At 47.6% G+C, this 22,260-nt stretch overlaps 1 protein-coding gene across 2 annotated transcripts in view; it reads left to right on the top strand.

Moving 5' to 3' along the window:
- The window catches only part of sptbn5 (spectrin, beta, non-erythrocytic 5), a 365,898-nt gene that overhangs the window by 85,910 nt on the left and 257,728 nt on the right, over window positions 1-22,260 (top strand). For both annotated transcript variants that reach the window (XM_059649324.1, XM_059649323.1), the window contains exons 34-39: window positions 1,789-1,989; window positions 2,848-2,997; window positions 7,436-7,540; window positions 9,638-9,829; window positions 18,555-18,710; window positions 21,340-21,531. In XM_059649324.1, the coding sequence (XP_059505307.1) occupies window positions 1,789-1,989; window positions 2,848-2,997; window positions 7,436-7,540; window positions 9,638-9,829; window positions 18,555-18,710; window positions 21,340-21,531 (996 nt within the window). The remainder of the gene's footprint in view (window positions 1-1,788; window positions 1,990-2,847; window positions 2,998-7,435; window positions 7,541-9,637; window positions 9,830-18,554; window positions 18,711-21,339; window positions 21,532-22,260) is intronic.

Below are 22,260 nucleotides of genomic sequence, written 5' to 3'. Positions count from 1 at the left end.
TTACATTGTCCCGGAGAGAATGAGGGGTCTTGGTTTATCGAAACAACAGCTCCTGCAACAGTGTAGTCTGGAACAAAAACAAAGTTGCTGGAAAAATTCAGCAGGTCCAGCAGCATCTGTGAAGGAAGAAACAGAGTTAACATTTTGTGTCCAGTGATCCTTCCCCAGAACTGAGGAAGGGTGACTGGACCCGAAGTGTTAACTCTGTTTTTTCCTTCACAGACAATGCCAGACCTGCTGAGCTTTTCCAGCAACTTTGTTTTTGTTCCTGATTTACAGCATCTGCAGTTCTTTCGTTTTTTATTAGTGTAGTCTGGATCTTATGGCCACATCTCCAGACTATGGTTCAGACCCATAAACCTCAGACCCTGAGGGGAAAGAGCTCCCAGTGAGCTGTAGCTGATCCTGTCCTGTCGATTTGCTGGCTCCCATATGTTCCCGATTCTCCAAAACAAAAACCAAGTACTTTGAAGGGAACAAGACACTGAGGACAAGGAAACCCCACAAGTATAATTCATTGCTGCTTGTAGTCTTTGGTGCTGTAGACTCTCTTTCATTACTGTGGTCCCAGAACAAGGTTCACATCATCATCTCAGGGGCATCTTAGAATGGTCATTAAGTGCCAGCCTTGCCAGTGACCCCTGGCAAGGCTGGCAGTAGTCTCCTCCATTGCTTCCCATATCAGCCTGGGAAACCAGGTCTTTAGGTTTTATGCACCCATTAAAACATCTGATACCTTGTCTTCATTAATCTTAACATGTTCTAGAACCTCATCATTCCAATTGAAATCTCCAGCTACAGTGTCTTTGTCCTTTGTGAATATTAATTTAAGACCTCTGCCATGTCCTCCAGCTCCACACTCCACATTGCCCCTTTGGTCTCAAATAGGCCCCAGTCCTTCGCTGGTGATCCTAATTCTAGTCTCCCACACAAGAGGAGATATCTTCCTCAAGACCCATCTTGCCAAGTCCCCTCAGGATCTCTTGATTCTCTCAATCAAGTCACCTCTCACTCTTCTGAACTCCAGAGGATCCAGCTATTCCTGACAAGAAAGCCCTCCCAATCCTGGTATGTGTCTAGTGAACCTTCGAAAAGAGCTGGGATTCCTGAACACGGAGCAGGGAAATTCAATAGGGATTTAATACATTAATAAAGCATTTTAAAAGACTGAATAACCAAATGAAAACAAGTTCAATATAATTAGGAAAGTAACCAGAGGGGAGAAGAGATTAGTTTTTTTAAACCCATCTGGTGGAAGGGGATTCAGTTGTGACTTTTCAAAGAGATTTGGAGGTATAAATGGGGGAGATGAAGTTTGAGAACCATGGGAATGGAGCAGGGCAGTGAGGCAGATGGAAGGACTAGCCCTTTCCAAGAGGTAGCATAGTCACGAGGGACTGTGGCTTCATTCTGTGCTGTTCCAGTCGTATCTCCCACAGGTTGTGGCTGACCCTGGGTTCCTTCGGGGTTCCAGGTTGATAATTAAGAACTCCGTGTGCAATCCCTCATGTTCCTTCACACATACGCAGCGTCTGTGGAACCTGAACATACAGCCCGGCACCCGTTTCGACTCATCGGTGCTGGCAGACAGGAGCACTTGCTGGATTTTACTGTCAGCACAATTGCACCGGCAAAACCTGTTGTGTTCGGAATCGCGTGTCCGCTGTGGCGAGAGGTTTTGCGGGAGGAAAGGTTTTGGCAATGATAAGGCTCCAGATTAGCATCACCCCACCCCACCCCATCCCTCCACCCTGCCCTGTGCACATTCTGAACTGCTGTGTCTCCTAGGCCCGGGATTACTTCTCCTGGTCAGCTGAATTGCTGAGGGAGATGAAAGTGGAGGAAGCAACACGTGACAGTTCCATGACAGATTTAAAACGGACACAGCACCAGCAGCTCCGAGCAGAGATTGATGCCAGAGAAGAGACCTTTGAGCAAGTGATGGCCCTGGGCCAGGAGATCCTGCGAGAATCCTTCCCATCACAAGACGTGAGCCCTAGCTGCCCACATTCACTCTTCTCCTTGGTGCCTTACTTGTTTCCTTTCAGTTATCTCCCTTACTTTCTCATTCTTCCCCCAATCTCTCTGCTTTCTCCCCTCTCTTTCTGTTCACCTCTCTTTTGACCTTCCATCACTGCCCCCACTTCTTCCCCTCCATCTTCCTGCCACCTTCTTTGAAACCGCTTGCATTCTATTCCCCCTCTCCCTCTCTCACATTCTCCTCTCGTGCTCTCACATCCCCTTCTATCTCTCGCTGCTCTCCCCATCTCTATCCCTCCCTCTTTCCCCCTCCCCCAACCCCCTTCTCTGCTCCCCCTCTGCATCCCTTACTCTCTCCCCATCTTCTCCACCTCTCTGCTCCCCCTCTCCATTCCTCGCTCTGTCCCCACTCCTCCCCATCCCTTCCCCTCTCCATCCCCCACTCTCTCCCCACCCCTCCTCCCCACCTCTCTCCCAATCCTCTCCCCCCCCCCCTCACCTCTCTCTGTCTCCACCCATCTCTTCCCCCCCCCCCCCCCCATCTCTCTTCTGGCCCCCCCGTTCTATACCCCACACCCTCTCTTTCCCCGCCAACCTTTCTTCCACCCCTATCTCCCCCTCCCCCCTCTCTCTCCACACCCTCTCTCTCCTCCTTCTTCTCTAACCCACACCCCCTTGTCTTGTCCTTTCTGTCCCCCACACCCTCTTTCTCCCCCTCCGTCTCTCCTTTCTTCCCATCCCCAACCTCCTGTCTCCCCTTTCTCCACTCCCCTCTCTCACCCTACCCCCTTTCTCTCTCCCCCTACCCCCTTTCTCTCCCTCCTTTGACAGTGTCCACTGCTCTGATGTGAATTCTCCGTTCTCCAGGTTCGAGATAAGGTCCGTGCGCTGCACGATGAGAAGTCAGGCTTGTACCGTCAATGGGAGTTGAAGAGGAGCTGGTTGGAGAGAATGTTACTGCAGCAGATCTTCTACAGGGACATCAGCCAAATGGAAAAGATCATGAACTCTCAGGAAGTGAGTGGGTTGGAGATGTGGTGCACAGGAGCTGGGTCTGTATCCTAAACAACTAGGGGCCCAGTCCAATGTTAAGATTGTAAAGGTCTGCACCCCAACCACAAGGTGACCCCTTCACAAAATTAATGCAGGCTGACTGTGGGTAGATGGGGGCTGGGAGAGCCAATGGGCAGGTGTACGTAGGAACCCCTTACTCCCTGCGCATAGCTGACTCAATTATACATCAGAATGGGGCTGCCCGTCTCAGAATCAACACCATTGTCAATTTAACCCGAACAAAATACAGAGCGTGGGAGCTATGTAAAACATGGGAATTGAAGAGAAGGGGATCTACCTGCTTCATCCTCCCATTCACGCTCCATGGTCAGATCGCACTTGCCCAAGGGCATTTAGGGATGGGCAATAAACGTGGGCTGAGAGAGTGATGCCAAGCTCCCGTGAAGGACAGATGAAAACCAGCCCATCTGCTGTGCCTTTGGATCTCCCACACAGACTTGGCCATGCCTCCAATCTATACCCCCAACACCCTTGCCATCATCATCATCACCATCATCTCCACCATTACTGACAGCATCACCATGATATCCACCATCACTAATACAATCTCCACCACCATCATTACCACCACCAACACCATCTCTACCACCATCGTTATTACCACCACCAACACTCTCCTCCATTATCGACCACCGGGGCAGCAGGCGGTGAAGAAGACAAATGGTATGTTGGCCTTTGAAGTGAGAAGGTACAAGTTGAGGGGAAGAATCGCCTTGCTGCAATTGTACAGTGCCTTGATGCAACCCCATCTGGAGTACTGTGTGCAGTTTTGGTCTCCTTATCCAAGGACTAATGTTCTGGCTATGAAGGGAGTTCAATAAAGGTTTGGCAGACTGATTCCTGGGCTGGTAGGTCTGATATATGAAGAGAGACTGGAACAGTTCGGACTATATTCACCGATGTTTAGATGAATGAAGGGTGATCTCATGGAAACCTGATGAGACAGGATAAATGCAGAAAGGATGTTCCTGATGACTGGCGAGTGCAGAACCCATGGGTCAGAACTGAAATAAGAAGGAATTTCTTCTCCCAGAGTGGTGAGCCTGTGGAATTCTCTGCCACAGAAAGCAGCGAGGCCATAAACTGAAAGTTTTCAAGAAGGGTTTAGACATAGTTCCTAGGGCTAAAGGGATCAAAAAGAAAGCAGGAGCAGATACTAAGTTGGTTGGATCAGCTGTGATAATGTTGAATAACGTAGCAGGTTCAAAGAGCTGAATATCCTCCACCTGCTCGAATATTCTGTTGCTGTATTACAGCTCTAGGTCTGAGAGTGTGAGCATGAGCGTGAGCGTGTAAGTGAGTGGAAACTATCTCACATGTGCTGTGTCGCAGGTTCCTTTCACTGCTGACAGGTTGGGTTACTTTGACCTGCCTTATGCAGTACGTAAAGTCACCAGTTTTGCTCTGGAAAGCTGGCTAAGCTGCTGTCAACTTCCTTGTGAACAAATGGGCAACATCCAGCCTGCGCTGTTTTTGTCCTGCTGCAGAAGTTTGAAGGGTTTTAAAACCAAATGAAAAAGAATCTTTGACGAGCTGTTGATCCCTCGGTAAGTAAAGCTTAGGCAAGCTGCTGAGGTATGCATGGCTGGGGCCTTGTCTGATTAATCTCCCACGTGAAAGAGGAGGACCAGGGTCGGGGGGGGGTACCATTTCCAATGGACTGACAGACACACACGTAGACTCACACACACAGACACTTACACTCACACACAGACACATTTACACTCGTGCACACACACACGCACACACACAGACTCACACACACTCTCACAGACTCTCTCTCACACTCACAGAACAGACACTCACAGAACAGACACTCACAGAACAGACACTTACACACAGACACTCACACACACAGACACACACACATTTACACTCAGACAGATACACACTCGGGCAGACACACACACAGACTCTCTCACACACAATCTCTCTCACACACACACACACACACACACACACACACACACACACACACACACACACACACACTCACTCTCACTCTCTCTCTCTCTCTCGCGCGCGCACACGCACACACAGATGCGCACACACGCACACACGCACACACGCACACACACACACCTCAGACAGTGCTGCTGAATGGTGACAATTTACTGGCTACACCAGGAGGTCAGAACCAGTGTGAGTTTCAGGAAAGGAGGCCACACAGCCTGCAAGACATTTTGAGTGTGTGTGTGAGTGCTCAACCACCCAGGGTCGTAATCCAGCAGCTCCCCTCACCTCCGCCCCACTCCATGGAGCTCTCGGTGTCTGCAGCTTCAGTCACCACATTGTTTTTGGCAGCAGCGCCTTGCAAAGCTTGAACTTTCTTGGAGAGATCTCTCCTTTTAATTTTTTTCTCTCTTCCCTCTCTCCTTGCATTCCTAAAGAAATTGGAGGAAGGAGCCAATTTTCTCAGGGCTTGCTGTCGATGAAGTGCTGGGAGGAGGGAGGTCTGCCTCTCGTAGAGAGAGAGAGAGAGAGAGAGAGAGAGTGAGAGAGAGAAGGATATTCTCGCCAGGAGAGCAGCATGTGGCCAGACGCAGACGGACTTTGCAAGCTTCGGTTTATGCTGCACTGCACCCTGACTCCTGCTGGTACCTCACCCTTCCGAGTCTGTATCCCTGCTGTCTCCCGTCTGCCCTGCGCCGCTCCGGGACTGGGCTCCTCTCGTCTCCGGCGGCCGCCAACTGGGATCTGACTCATCCAGGATGTTCCCGGCAAAGTGGCTCCGGTCCGCGAGCCCCCAGCCTCGGAGTGCGTCCCCTTGAACCCTCCCGCCACCCAACCTTCACATGGTCAACAAGGGAGAGGGAGCATGTCAGGCCAGGAGTGCAACAGAAGAGTGCAGCGCTTCACCGTGTGCACGAAGCTGTGTCCAGCCGCTCCGGGGACACTGGCCCTGGCGCGCTCCGTCTCCAGGCTGAGAACGGCCGCCATGCCGGGGCCGGGGCCAGGACCCCCCCCTCCCGCTGCCCGCCATATCTCCAGAATGGATGTCACCCTGGCCCCCTGCCTTCCCCCCGCCGCCTGGAGACCAACCCCTGCCCGGGCCACGCCTTCTGGCCCCACAGTGACTGCCCATTCAGTGGGGAAGGAAGAGGCCGGTGGGGTTTCAGAGCTTCCCGCCCCAGTCGGGCAGCCCCCTGTGCCAGGGTCCGCCCACCGGGTCAGCAGCCTGCTGATGACCCTAGCCACCAGCCACCCCACACCAGTGCCCACCCTGAGCCAACCTCGGCCAGGAGGCTCCCAGTCCAGCAGCAGCCCCCGGGCCCTGGAGGTGGTTCCTGCCGCAGCCGCCCCCTCTTCGCCTGGCTTCTCCCAGACGCAGCTGGTGTTGCGAGGGTCCCCCGAGCCTCGCCCAGCCCCATGGCATGGCACCCCATCCAGCTGCACACTCAACTGCATTTTCCGGGCCTTGCCTGGTGCCCACTGCAGGCCCGTGCTCTCCATCAGTCTGAGCTCAGGGCACGGCAGACACAGCAGGACCTCCCGCCTCGGCGCCCAGGGGCCCTCGGAGACCAGGAGAAGCTGCCCATCCCATGCATTTGTGGCGCCTCCTGAGGACGAGCCTGAGGCCGCCAACCGCCGTGTGCAGTGCGCATGCTGTGGTCAGGAGAGCTGCTGGACCACTGACTGTGACCCGCTGGATATCCATCGCCACCCTACTCGTACACAGGCTAACGGCCCCTCGCCCAGTGTGCTCCAGCTCGCCTCTGGGAGATCCGTCAGCGTCCTTCTGAAGGTTAGAACCTGTTCACTAGGAGATATCCCTTTATTGTAAACCCCTCGGTGAAAGCAGGCTGCAGACCTGTTTGTAGCTGTCTCACTCGGGTAGAGCTGTGGAAATGATCACTTCTGTTTCCTGCTTTCCTTCAGCTCCTCCTTTGTGAGTTTTTATTTGTGTTTGTGAGAATTAAGAGTGTCAGTATTAGGGATTTCAGAAACTTACTGTCAGCTCAGTGTAGAGCTCTCTGTCCCCATTAAACACCAGGACAGGGGCAGCACGGGATTAGATACAGAGTAAAGCTCTCTGTCCTTTCTGCCTCAGCCCAGGCCTTCAGAGAATACCCATCCCTGTTAGCTTGTCAAGCTTTCCCTTTTCTGAAACCCTCTGACTGTGCTCGATCTGGAGTGTAAACTGAACCTGATTTGGAATACTGAGAAATGGCGGTACATTTTTGCAGGCTGCTTGGATTTATTGGGATGGGATGATGAGCGCAGCAAGGAAGACGTGGAATACTTTGTGACTGTACCTATCGGAGCACGAAGCCAGCTCCTTCCCATTGATTGGAAGTGCGTACATCGGTATTCGAGGAGTGGGAATGCTGATTTGATCACAGTGACTGAGCACTGACTGTCACCACACTTTTCCTTTCAGGTTTACCTGCGGTCCAGTGAACTCGGAGCATCTGTGGACACAGTAGATTCCCTCATCAAACGGCATGAGGCCTTCGAGAAGCTACTTGTAACTCAGGAGGACAAGGTAAATGATCTGAACATTCCCGAGCTTAAATAGGAGGATGAAAGGAGAGAGGTAACAAAGATTTGGAAGCCGAGTGGGGCACTGTAATTAGAATGAAACATTAAAAAAAAACACTTTTTTTAAAAAGCAGCAGCTAATGCGTTGAAATCTTGGAGCCCTTACCAGTTCTTTCTTACAGAAACTGCTGAAGAAACTCAGCCAGTCTGGCAGCATCTGTGGAGAGAAGGCAGAGTTCTAAAGAAGGGTCCCTGGATGCCAAGACGTTAACTCTGCTTTCTCTCCACAGATATGGCCAGACCTGCCGAGTTCCTCCAGCAATTTCTGGTTTGGTTTCTCATTTCTAGCTTCCGCGGTTCTTTGGTTTCTGTTCAGCCTTTTCTTCACTGGGTGTATCGCCGAAAAGGCCAGCACTTATCCCCCATCATTGATGAAGCGCTGCTTCCTTGAGAGCGATCATTAAGAATAGAACATGGTCCAAGCAGAATTCAATTCTGAAAGAATCAGGCTGCATTTAACTGAGTGAATCAGGCTGAGTTTAACTTTTGAATGTGATCTCACTCTGTGTTTAACCCTCAGGGTGTGCTAAGGAATTTGGAGTGAGTAAGGCAGATTTAAAGCAGACTGAGACATGACCGGGACTGGAAGGCTTGAGTTATGAGGAGAGGTTGGATAGGCTGGGACTTTTTTCCCAGTGGAGCGTAGGTGATTGAGGGGTGACTTTATTAGAGGTTTAGAAAATCACAAGAGGCACTTAAAAGGTGATCAGCAAAGGTCTTGTCCCTAGGGTGGGGGAGTTCAAAACAAGATGAGAGGAGAAAGATTTAAAAGGGACTTCAGGGCCAATGTTTTCACACAGAGGATGGTTCATATGTGAAATGAACTGCGATAGGAAACAGTAGATGCAGGTACAGGTACGACATTTAAAAGACATTTGGACAGGTATACGAATAGAGGAATATGGGTCAAATACAGGCTAGTGGCTTAGTTTGGGAAACTTAGTCAGTACAGACCAGTTGGGCCGACAGATCTGTTTCCGTGCTGTGTGACTCTATGACCTAATGTGAGAGAAAGACTTGCAGTATGAGCTATTGTGGCAGATCAGGAGGAGAAGCTGGGAGTGCAGTAACTTTGTGGGGTGCTGTTTGAGAGGTCAGGGTCTCCTGAATGTCTTGGAAAGGGCACGAGGGGAGATGGCAGAGAAATCAAGAATAGGTGAGAATTCAAGACTGGAAACATGGGATCTTGAGGGCAAGCTTGCCCCAGTGCGGTAACGGTACAGAGGGTAGCTGAATGAAGACGTAGGCAGCTACGTCTGGCCTATATAGGAATGAAGTCTCACACCTACATCTTTGGCATTTGACAGTTTCCAGAAATTGCTTAGCAATTCCCAGTTGCAGCCGTGGTTCAGGAAAGCAGCCCTTTGTGAAGGCTGGGCAATAAGTGCTGGTCTTTACATGGATACCCACATCCCAAACATGATGAAGATGGAACCACATCATGCATGTATGTCTGTGATGAGGTCTCAAGCTCCATGATTTCCCCACATTAGCTACTGCTCCAAACAGATTCTTTGATTCTCTCATGGAACGTGGGAGACACTGGCTGGGCCAGCAGTTATTGCCTGTCCCTAATTGCCCTTGAGAAAGTCGTGGTGAGCTGCCTCCTTGAACTGCTGCAGTCCATGCGCTAAAGGTTGATCCACGATACCGTGAGGGAGGGAATTCCAGGATTTTAACCCAGCAACAGTGAAGTAACAGCAGTGTATTTCCAAGCCTGGATGGTGAGTGGCTTGGAGGGGAGCTTACAGGGGTGGTGTTGTTCCCAGGTACCTACTGCTGTTGTCATTTCATGGTTGGTTGTGGGTTTGGAAGGTGATGTCTAATGATCATTGGTGAATCTCTGGTGTATCTTGTAGGTAGTAGCAGCAGTGTGTACTGAGCGGTGGTGAAGAGAGTGAATGCTTGTAGATGTGGTGCCAGTCAAGCAGGCTGCTTTGTCCTGATGGTGTCAAGCTTCTCAAGTGTTGTTGGGGCTGCACTCATCCAGGCAAGTGGGGAGTATTCCATCACACTCTTGACGTGTGTTGTGTTGTTTCAGGTGGTGTCACTGCAGGAACAGGCTGGTAAGCTGAAAGAAAGAAGTTTAAAATGTGAAGAGGCCAGTTCCGTCCAGCAGAAGCTCGACATCATTCTGGAGAGGAGGAATCGGATTAAGGAGCTGTCCCAGAGCCGCAAGAGAGATCTGAGCACTGCCCGCCTGCTAGCACAGTTCAACCAGGATCTGATCGAGGTACGTGGCGGGCGCGCACCTTGCTGGCCGGCACAGGGCGGGCGCGCACCTTGCTCTGTACTGACCAAACTGGGCCCTCACATGGGGCTCCTGATAATGAACAACAACAGTTTACTTAATTCAAGTACATTTGGCACCCTCCCAACTCTCAGTTTTAAGATTCTGTGTTCAATTCTCACACCAGAAACATGTATGGAAGGAGTGCCGCACTGTCGGAGGGTCAGTACTGGGGGAGTGCCGCACTGTCGGAGGGTCAGTACTGGGGGAGTGCCGCACTGTCGGAGGGTCAGTACTGGGGGAGTGCCGCACTGTCGGAGGGTCAGTACTGGGGGAGTGCCGCACTGTCAAAAGTGCTTCAGGTGAGACCTTAAACCGGGGCCACATCTGCCAATGCACCATTTTGAAGGGGGTCGGGGTAATTCTTCACGAGATTCTGTTGGTGTAAATTCCTGAATCCACAATGTGAAACCACATTATTTGGTCATAATCTCACTACTCTTTGTGGGAGCTTGCTGTGTGTAAATTAGCAGCTGCATTTTCTATATTACAGCGGTGACTACACTTCAGAAGTACTTCACTAGCTGTGAAACGCTGTGACACATCCTTCTGTTGTGAAAGGTGCTGTGTAAAAAGTAGGTCTTCCTGCTTTTATCGTTTTAAAATGTGAGCAGTAAGAGCAGAAACTCCACACAGAGTAGAGAAGGCCATAAGATATAGGAACAAAATTAGGCCATTCAGCCCATTGACTCTGCACTGCTATTTGATCATGGCTGATACATTTCTCAACCCTATTTTCCTGCCTCCTTTCCATAACCCTTTATCCATTTACTGATCAAGGTAGACAGATCACAGGCTTTTCATTCAGGCCTGGCTTAGCTAATCTTTGCATGAGGCATCATTCGCAATCTCAGGACATCCCAAAAACACTTTGCAACCAATTTCTTTCCCAACCAACCTTTCCCTTAAATACATGTACGTTCTTTGCCTCTGTGTCTCCTTGTGGTTGGAGTTGCACACTCTGAGTATGCTTCGGTCAAAACAGGTTTCCCCTGAACTTCCAGTCAGGTTTTATAAGATTTTCTTTGCAACAGTCACCAAGAATCCTCCAACAGCAAGTTCCCAACCTGTGAATGAATGAGTACAGCAGATACATGGGAACACCAACTCCCCTTCTAAACTGCTGACCACTTCCACTTGAAAATATATCACCATTCCTTCGCTGTGGCTGGGTCAAAATTCTGGAACTCCCTCCCTAAGGGCATTGTGGGGTTATCTGTAACACAAGCGATGCAGCCGTTCAAGATCGAGGCTCACCAACGCGATTAACAGTGATGCTGAAGGTTATCAAGAGTTGGTGAAAAGTGGAGTTGACGGCACAAAGCGATCATATTGATCATGATCTAAGGGATTGGCAGAATAGATTCTAAGGGCTGAATGGCCAATTCTCCCAACTTGTATGCTTGCATGTACCACCGTTATCTTCTCAAGGGCAGTTTGAGGTGGGTAATAAATTCTGTGGTAGCCAGCAGCACGCATCTCCCCAGAAAAGAAAAAGAAATTGAAAATCCCTTTAGTTAGAGAGGCGTTCTCTCTACATTGACCTTGTGAAACCCCATCACAACTTTAAAGACCTCTGGGGAGTCAAATCTCAGCCTGCTAGTCGTCACCGTTAGTCTTTAGCCACTCAGTTTGGGGAAGTTATCAATGAAACTTTGCATTGGCGAAGAGGCTTCTGGCTGCACAGCCTTCAGCCTGAGCCAGCCCAGCTGATTGAGAGCAGATGTAGTTGCTGGACCAGGCCACAACTTCTCCTGAGCTCATTCTGGCTGCGAGTGGCAGGAGACAGTCGTGCCTCGTGAATGAGATCATGGCTCAGACCAGAACAAAGGATTCCTGCAGGCTGTCTGAACAGTGCACACAGTGGTAGAACCCTGCGGAGCCGAAAGGCAGGCATCTGCAAGAGAGCTTTACGGGGCCAGTGGCTCTCAGTCACCTTCACCTTCGCAGCCAGCGGAGGTGATAGCACAGTCCCAATCTGTAACGTCAGTGGGCATCACCAGACTCCGCTCAAATTGAGTGTGTCCAGCCACTACTGAGTCACTGAGCTGAAGTGAGAATTGCCAGAGGGAGTGCAAATGGGACTCGAGCTCCAATCTGTCAACACACTATCTCAGCATTTAAGGGAAATAGTTGGTGGTGTGGGAGGCTTGAATTGCTCCAGTTTCTGCATATGAAGAAACATTACACTTCGTGCTAATGTGATGTTACTTAGCAAGTGTGTTGTCTGTGTTGCTATGCTGGAGATTGAACCTCACTGAGGGTGGGCTCCTCCATTGGGCACAAAGTGTTGAACTGTGAGGCTGATGTTGGAGCAGGTTTTTGTACGTGTGTGTGTGTGTGTGTGTATATGCCTACGACTGTCTGTCTATATTGAAGGGAAACTGTGGTCACATTTCTGCTTGCCTGATGGAGAGAACAGATGGTTTAATGAGAACAGTACCACTGGGGTTTCCTGTTCCTTGAACAGTAACAAACTTAATTCATTACTAACCCATAGGAACAGGATTGATGAAAGTTAGCCTGAAGCCATTGAACTGCTGCTACCCACTCCCAACAAGAGCAGTATGGCCCCAATGATGAGAGGAACACCACTCACCCCTCTCTCCTTACTGCTATGACACCCATAACTCATTACCCATTACACATTAATACCAGAAGTGAGACCACAAATGAATAACAGACCCCACATTCCCCAGAAACACAAACACACACTCCCCATCACAGAAACATAGGCCCCACGCGCTCATCACTGAAGCATAGACCCTAAACTCTCCACCACTGTAACACAGACCCTAATCTCCCTACCGCTGTAACACAGACCCTAAACTCTCCACCACTGTAACACAGACCCTAATCTCCCTACCGCTGTAACACAGACCCTAAACTCTCCACCGCTGTACCCAATGATCCACATTACAAAACCATAGTCCCCACAGTCCCTATCACAGATGCACAGACCCCATGCTTCCAATCACAGGAAAACAAATCCCATGCTCCCTAATCACAGATTACTTTTTCCAATCCAAATGTATTTATGAAGTTTCCTTGGCACATTTTGTGGTCTGACATTCCAGGGTTCCTCTTGAGACCGCCACTGAATTTATTATTCACAGCCACCTTTAGACTGTACATCTTCCTATAAAAATCGCATGTTATAATAATATGTTTATAAGTAATTTGGGGTTACGATCGCCATTGTGACAATATCAGGGTCAATGTCACTGACAGTTGTGAAAGGTATTATAACAGGTCTATTGTCGCTGCAGGACGCTGCCATTTCTTCCACTGTAATAACTGCAGCTAGCAGTAAAGGAGATAAATGATACATGGGCCTTCGTGGCTAGAGGAGCTGAGATATCTTGCTCTAATTGCACAAGGCCTTGTTGAGACCACACTGGTGTAGTGTGCAGTTTTGGTCTCTTTATCTGAGGAAAGACGTTCTTGCTATAGGTGGAGTGCAACAACAACTTACCAGGCTGATTGATTGCTGTGATGGCAGGTTTGATGTATGAGGAGAGACTTGCAGCAGTTGGCACTGTATTTACTGGAGTTTAGAAGAATGAGTAGGTTTTCATAGAAACCTAAAATATTCTAACGGGACAATACAGGCTAGATGCAAGAAGGTTGTTCCTGATGACCAGGGAATCCAGACACAGGTGGCACAATTTAAGGATATGAGGATGGGCCATTTAGGACTGAGCTGAGGAGAAATGCCTTCAAACAGAGTCTGTGAAATTCGCTACAACTGAGAACATTTGAGACCAAAGGGTGAAATATTTCCAAGATGTTGTTAGATCTAATTCTTAGAGCTAAAGGGGCCAAAGGAGGAAAGCAGGAGCAAGGCACTCAGTTGGATGATCAGCCATGTTGGAGTTGAAATGACCATCAGCCATGATTTAAATGGCGGAGTGGACTTGATGGGCCGAATAGCCTTACTTCCACTCCTATGTCTTATGGTCTTATGATCATAACTGAATGGCAGAGTAGGCTCGAAGGGCTAAATGGCCTACTCTTGCTGCTGGTTTCAATGTTCCCAAGTTTCTAATAAACCCTGTGTGTGAGGTTGTGTTGAATAAATCTGAAAGAGCTCCACAAACGCTGAGTAAAACTCCACGCTTTCCTTGGCAAAGTCTGAAGCTGGTAACGTCCCAGTGCCTTGTGTTCTGGAAAGTAGGCAGCTCCAGCATCAGTGATGGGCAGCTTTAACTCCCTTCCCAACCACAACTCGAGGAAATGTCTCCATTCTTTAACAGCGTTCGGCAAAGCTTCCAGTTGCCAACGAAAACACACGAGTGTGTCTCTGTCTGCCCAGGTCAGGATCAGGTGCTCCCTGTTTCAATGAGAGTAGGGATTCAGGTGATGTACTGCGACATTTGGAAATGATGTCAGCTCAGCTGCGTTGGCAGTGATCCCGTCTCGAAGAGGGAAGACCTGGTGATTAAGTCGCATTCATGAGCCTACAGCCCAGGCAGACACTCCCCACTAGATAGCAGTGAGGTGAAAGACAAGTTTAACCAACAGTACCACCACACCCCACCCTGCTCTAGTCCTGTGTTCTATGTAAAATATCCTTTTGCTCAAGAAAGATCAACATGGATCCCCTAGCCCCATTGATAGCATCCAAAAACTAATCACGTAGGCTTTAATCACTGCTATGGTGCTGATGCTTGCTTTTTTCTCGGCTTCAAACTAGTGACCACAGGGAGCTTTTTCGGTATGGTGGTAGTATCGCTGCCCCAATCCAGGAGGCTTGCATGCAAGACACACCTTCTCCAGAGGTGTGTAATAACATCTCTGTTGGAAATGCAGCCTAAGGGAGTTCCGCACTGTCGGAGGGCCAGCGCTGGGGCAGTTCCGCACTGTCGGAGGGCCAGTATGAAATGCTTAATTACTGTCTCTCAGATCTTATCAATAACTGTGGTCAGAATTAATCTAGAGTTCCTTTTCCTATTGCTGCAATTACTGTTATTGTATCATGTTCTGTTCTTCTGTACCCTAACATGAAACGTCAACAGGAGGGGCACAAGGTACAGCAGTTGGGTCCAACCTAGAGTTACAGCCTCTTGGGAGGAGAATGTGTGACACTGGGAGGACAGGAGTGGTGTTAATGATTATATCATAGGGCCAGGGACTAGTAATCCAGAGGTCAATGCCCTTGAAACATAACTTCTAACCCCGTCATGCCTGCTAGAATTTACGTTCATTTTTCTGGATGTATATACATTCATATAAATCCAGTTTCAGTGATGGTAACCCTGACACTGTTGTCAAATATTGTAAAAGCTCACCAAGTTCATGAATGCCCTATGGTGAAGGAAATCTACTATCCTTACCTGGTCTGACCTCCATGTGACTCCAGACCCATAGCAATGTGGTTGCTGCTTGACTAATGGTTGAGGAAGCCACTCAGTTCATGGGACAGTTGGGATGGGCATCAACGATGCCATGTAGAAATACATCTTTTTTTCCAGAAGACTCAAGTTTTGAGAGTGCAGCAATGCGTTTCCTTATTAGGACAATCTGGGTCTGGGATCTTCCTGACCGTGAGATGTGTCGGGGAGGAGATGAAATAAATTAGACTACAAATCCAATGTCGATTGTTGGAAAAACCCGTCGGGTTCACTAATGACCTTGGCACTAACTGCCATCCTTACCTGGCCTGGCCTACATGTGACTCCAGACCCACGGCAATGTGGTTGACTGTGAACTGGCCTCTGGGCAATTAGAGATGGGCAATAAATCTTGGCCTGCCCAGTGATGCCGTCAGCCTGTGAGTGAATTTTTTAAAAAATCAATATGTAGTGCTCTAGTGAGGCCAAGCTTGGGTTTCAAATTTCTGCATTTGTAGGGGAAGGCCCAACACAGTCTGAGTCAGCAGCACTACCCATTTGTATGGTCAGCATTTAATTGAGTACCACTCGATTATTGATGGAAATAAAGGATTCCCATTTCCATAGCCTCTTACACACGCCAGAACTTCCCAAATTGCTTGATGCTTGACACTTGTAAGAAACACAGCAGGTCATTTGCACAGAGTAGAATCTCTCACTGAGCATGGAGGTAATGGTCATATTCTTGCTTTCAATGGGGTTGACTAAGAGATAAATATTGACCAGGACACCAGGAACACTCTGCGGCGAGTGCCATCTGGCCTCAGACCCTCATCCCTGCCTTCATATCTTCCAGATATGACTCTTGCTGTTCCAATGGCCTCTCAGTCGCCCTTTTTCTTCACTTTCAGCCCACCTTAGCCCCCTCTCAGTTCATCTCCTGTTGCCCTACAGAGGCCTCTGGTCTGGCCGATGGCTTCCATTCCAAACTTCTGATCATTGATTTCAAGCCCTTCTAGGTCCTCCCCCTCCCTGCCTCTGCAGCCTCCTCTAACCCCTCCAAGATAGCTGCACTCCTCTAATCCTGATCTCTTCAGTACTCCTGCTTTGCTCACTCATCTATAGCGAGTATGTTGCTGAGGCCTTAGCTCTGGATCACCCCTCCCGCAAAGCTCTCTACCTTATTTCTCTCCTTTAAGAAGCATCTAGAAACTATGCCTTCAACCAAACTTTCAGTCCCTTGTCCTGTATCTATGAAAGGTGCATGATTTATATGTAACTTTTAGAGTTTGGATTTCAAACAAGTGGCAACTTGGTTCCTTTCTTATGAAGGATCTTTTAAAACAAAAACTAGGTCAGACAGGTCCCTCGAAATAATGATCTAATCTAACCTGTCCCAGACAGAAGGTTGGAGATTGGAGTCTCAATGCAATAAGATGTTTACATGTGACATTTATAACACATTCCCCTTCCTTATTTACTCGCTACCATTGATCACAACAGGGTTAATTTAAAAGTGATCTTTTCCCTTTTGCCCAAACCCAAATTAACTTATTTTTTAAAAGAAGCCAATTTTCACTAGATCTTCTTGAGTTAAATGTGAGTGAGTTTATTAATTGCTGAACATGAGAATTAGTAGTACAATGCACATACATGCAGATTAGAAATAAGAGCTGATGCCAAAAAGATGAAGGTTTTTTTAAACAGATACATGGACCAGTCTCTGAACTCTACCCAAAGAGCAAACAATTAAATGTTGTGAGTGTTGCACTGGAGATTTACCAGTAACATTAGTGTTGGTAGCTGGAGTGAAAGTTCTTGAGTAGATTTGTGGCTTGGGTTGTGGGTTGGTTCGCATGCCGAGCTGGTTCCTTAGCTTGCAGTTGTTTCATTACCCTGCTGGGTAGCATCATGGTAATGAAACGTCTGTAAACTAACAAACCAGCTCAGCAAGCAAACCAACCACAGCATCAACAGTCCCTGCCAAGATTCTTAGTTTTAGATTGGTTGAGATTCTGTCATTCTGATTCCCTTTGGCTGTGCCTGAATCTCAGAAGTCAGGGTGAGAGTGGGTCCATTTTTATTCGGTTCACTCTTGATTAGTTCGGTAGCTACCTGACTTCTAGCACTCAGAGAGACAACCTCTTTACCTGTAGTATAGGAGCGACTGGGGGAATAGTTCCTTGACTCTGACCTTCACAGCACACTAACATTCAAACTCAGGCCAACGTGCACTTATACCTTAGCTTTCTGGCACATAGAAGAATCTCAGTCCCACTAGTGCCCTCCAGTAGAGGTGAAACTGGCTTTTTATGACCTATACTAATGCACTGCCCAAAGAGAAAAATGCAAAATATGTTTGCAGTTGGGACTTAATCTGCAGACAGTGGCTTGCTGTTGTTGGAGGGGATGGGGGTGTCATCTATCCTTGTTAACTTCATAATCAGAAGGGACGGTGGTCTGTATTGACTTGTCTGTTCCCTCTTTAAACAATTGTTGTTTTAAGTTCTATTTGCATTTTTAGATGTAACGCTCCTGGGTATGTCTGTCACTCTCTCCAGACTGTAACTTAATTTAAATTTGCAGGCATTGTTGTTTTTTTCTAAAAGAAAAATACATATTTTGGAATTACAAGTTAAAAATGTCAATAGCGCTTAGGTTTTTAAACACAATCATGATAGGAGCAAGTTTAGCCTTCTTTCTTTCCAGGAATACAGGACAGTTCGGGGAAAACACAAACACCTCCGTAGAGAACAAAAACAGTTCTCAGGAAGGGTCACTGGACCCAAAACGTTTACTCTGCTTTCTCCTTCATAGATGCTGCCAGACCTGCTGAGCTTTTCCAGCTACTTCTGTTTTTGTTCCTGATTTATAGCATCCACAGTTCTTTTGGTTTTTACCTCAGTACAGAAGTTTAGTTTGCATCACTTCCAAACCAGGAGAGGTTGGTTATTAAACTTTACAACAGGTTATTAAACACTGATGTAGTTTAAGCACTCAGTATTGTGAATGTTCATGTAAGAAGACTCCACAGTTCACAGCAAAGAAATGGGAGAATCATTTCACTACAACTTTTTGATAGAGTACAAGGTTTGATATAGAGGGGTAATTTCTCTGGGACTGAGTCTCTGTACTGGATGGTGTTGGGAAACGGGTTGAAGCTTGGTTTTGCTGTGTTAAATAAAATCTGCATCTTTTCAGTGAATATGTTTCAGTGACTGACCATCACATGAAAAGTAAATGTGAAAAGATCTGTCAAAACAGGTTTCATTCTGGGAGCTAACTTCAGTGTCTCTTCAGCTAGGATATTAATAATGTTCTGTGCCTCTTTCTAGGAAGAGAGCTGGATAAGTGAAAGGATGAAGAAGTTAAAAGACAATTCCTCTGCTGATGTTAGTGACCTGCAGGCCAAGCTGAAGCTGTTGCAGAAACACCAGGCCTTTGAGGCAGAGATCTTGGCCCATGAGGCCATCATTACAAGTGTTACTGAGGTACGGGTTACATTTCCTTTTTCAGTATCAGCGAGACAACAGCTATATAGTGAAACCTGTTTGCTGAGTTGCTGGTGTTCCACAGTCTAGCTCAGGTGACGCTCTAACCTTATCACTCCAAACCTCATCTATCCTTCAAAGTCATTTCTGTTCAGCTCAGTAGCACTGAGCTCAGTCTAGACCCAACTCAAGGGAGTGAATCCAATCAAACCTATTCCAAAGATAGTAGGAACTGCAGTTGCTATTCCAGTGTTACTTCTCTGTATGCTGAAAGAGTGGTTCAACAGAGCACACATCCCCCCTGGCTTTCTCTGAGGTAGCAAGCATTGCAGATGCTGGAGTCAGAGATACTGGAACACAACAGGCCAGGCAGCACCAGAGGAATGAGAAATCTGACATTTTGAGCCAGGACCCTTCCACAGAAATCAACGTCAACTTTCCTGCTCCTCTGATGCTGCCTGGCCTTCCGTGTTCCTCCAGCTCCAGACTTTGTTACCCCAGACTCTCCTTCTGTTTACCTTCTCAGGAAGGCCTTGGAACTTTCCCTGTCACACTGCATTTTGTATATGTCCCTGTGTATGCTGTCTCACACATTGTTTCTGTCATGCTGTAGAGCACCTCTTTGTGAAGTATCTCCTTGTTGACTGCAGCACACTGACCTCTCAGTCCAAGGGTCACAGATTCAAACCTCTTTCCAGAATGCACTGAAGAAGTGCCGTCTTTCACATGAGATGACGAGCAGAGTCTCAGATTGATATCAAAGATCCCAAGGCATTATTGTACGACACATTTGAAGGGGAGGGGGGGGTTCTATTCGAATATCAAAGGAGTTCTGCCTGATGCCACTGAATTAGAGCCAGCCTTTTTATTGTCACATATCATAGATCAACACATGACACTGCAGACAGGAAATTACACTTCCCAGTCAGATATTAGCCAACTGGACTATGTTCCATCTGTTCATTTCTTCCAACTCAGCACAGGGAGGTCACAGCCAGTGAGTAATACAGCACGGAAATAGACTCTTCGATCTAACCAATCCATTGCTGACCATCATCCCAAAGTAAACAAGACATATCTACCTGCTCATGGCCCATATCCTTCCAAACCTTTCCTATTCATGTACTTAACCAAATATCTTTTAAATGTTGTAATTGTGCTCACATCCACCACTTCTATAGGAAGTTCATTCTACACACAAACCACCCTGTCTGTGTAAATAATTTGCCCCTCGTGTCTTTTTTAAATCTCACTCCTCGCACCTTAAAAATGTGCCTCTAGTCTTTAAATCTCCCATTCTAGAGAAAGACACTGCCATTAACCCTACCTATACCCCTCGTGACTTTTATAAACTTCTCTAACGTCGCCTCTCAACCTCCTACGCTCCAGTGAAAAAAGTCCCAACCTATCCAGCCTCTCTCTCACCTTCCATTCCCAGCAACATTCTGGCAAATCTAAATCGAAAGAACTGCTGGAAATCAGACACAGAAGTAGAAGTTGCTGGAAAAGTTCAGCAGGTCTGCAACATCTGTGGAGAGAAATCAGTTAACATTATGGCTGGAGTGACCCTTCGTCAGTATGGAGTTCTGACTTGTCCTGAAATGTTAACTCTGATTTCCCTCCACAGACGCTGCCAGACCTAATGAATTTCCATCCTGGTATATCTTTTGGCTGAGTAAATTTGTTTTCCACTTCTGTCACAGACTATTTGCATCTCTTTATTATAACAAAGTGCCACGTATTTAACTCAATAAAGCCCAAACATATTTATCCACACCAGTTTAAACTCTGGCTTCCAGCTTAGCTTTACACATGGTGATTTCATTTCTGTGTATGGGCATCTTTAGATCTTATTCGGCATCTTCCAGTAAATGCAAGCCTTTTCTTTGGGCCCAGTACCATTCATGACCCCATAGCTCCTGCATGGTTGGTGCATCCTGTGGGTTATCACCATAGAGTCATAGAGATGAACAGCATGGAAACACCAAGTTTAGTCCAACTCCTCCATGCCAACTAAATATCCTAAATTAATCTAGTCCTATTTGCCAGCATTTGGCCCATATTCCGCTAAACCGTTCCTATTCATGTACCCATCCAAATGCTTTTTAAATGTTGTAATTGTACCAGCCTCCACCACTTGCTCTGGCAGCTTGTTCCATATATGCACCACTCTGTGCATGATAAAGTTGCCCCTTAGGTCCCTTTCAAATCTTTCCCCTCTTAGCTTAAACCTATGCCCTCTAGTTTTGGACTGCTCCATCGTGGGGGAAAATCTTTACCTATTCCTCTTATCCACATCTCTCATAATCATACAAACCTCTATAAGGTCACCCCTCATCCTCTGAATCTCCAGGGAAAATACGCCAGCCTATTCAGCTTCTCCCTGGAGCTCAAACCGTCCAACTTCCAGCAACATCCTTGTAAATCTTTTCTAACCCTTTTCAAGTTTAACAACGTCTTTCCTACAGCAGGGAGATCAGAATTGCATGCAGTATTCCACAAGTAGCCTGACTAATGTCCTGTACAGCCACAATTTGATAACCCCACTCCTATACTCAATGCAATGACCAATAAAGGCAAGTGTACCAACGTCACAGAGAGTTTGAGGATGTCCTGTTGAATTTTAAAGACAGGTGAGCTACTGTTGAACACGCGCCACCCCAACTCCAGTGAGATCCGCCGAAGTATGAGGGTGTTGCTGGAACACTGGGAGCAGCTGAAGTCTGCAGTGGCTGCACGTGGGAAAATGCTGGAGGACAACCGGGATTTCCTAGAGTTCCTGCAGAAAGTCGATCAGGTGGAGGCATGGATCAGGGAGAAGGTAGGAGTGCTGGCAGATTACTCCACAATGCACCAGCGGTTGCAGTTTTCCTGGAGGCCCAGAATCATCCAGATAGTTCAATGGAAATTGGGCGCTGCATTTTCCATGCACCATTGAGAACTATTGGCAAAGGACCCTATCTCTCATTGTTGTTCTCTCAATTTCAGGACGTGACTTCCAATAACGTCTTGAAATTAGCACAAAGTGACACCCCTGCCTCACTTTGACTCTGCTTAAATCATGAACCTGCTAGGTTCTACTTGGAGCATATTGTATGTTTGAAGAGGCCACCTCACTTCTACCTTTTTGAAATTTGTCGACACTTCCCAAACTAGCTTTGTGTTTCCATATTTGGCTCAGTTGAGTGTTATTCTGGGTCCATTAATGAATTCCACTCCCACCCCCCCCCACCCCCCACTTTATATATACATGCCTATTTGATAAGGTCATTGGTCAGTTACAGCGCGTAATGGTGCAAAATTATGATAAGATTGATAGAAGGAGTTTTTACAGTTACTTCAGGAGCCAGGATTAATATTCCTCTTGCTGACTCTGAGACCAAGACCACCTGGACCACTGGGGTCCCTACAACCTCAGATGGAGCATTTGCCCATTCACCCGTCAGGGTGGAATGGAGTCAAAATTTCCACGTGCTGACGAGACCCCCTGCCCCTGTTCCTCTGGAATAGTTCCATTCAACTTATCATTTATGGATCAAATCAATTGTGC

This window comes from Stegostoma tigrinum, chromosome 10, assembly GCF_030684315.1.
Source record: "Stegostoma tigrinum isolate sSteTig4 chromosome 10, sSteTig4.hap1, whole genome shotgun sequence".
Taxonomy (NCBI): domain Eukaryota; kingdom Metazoa; phylum Chordata; class Chondrichthyes; order Orectolobiformes; family Stegostomatidae; genus Stegostoma; species Stegostoma tigrinum.
The sequence above is the reverse complement of the archived record's forward strand: the minus strand, read 5'-3'. Positions and strand labels throughout refer to the sequence as shown.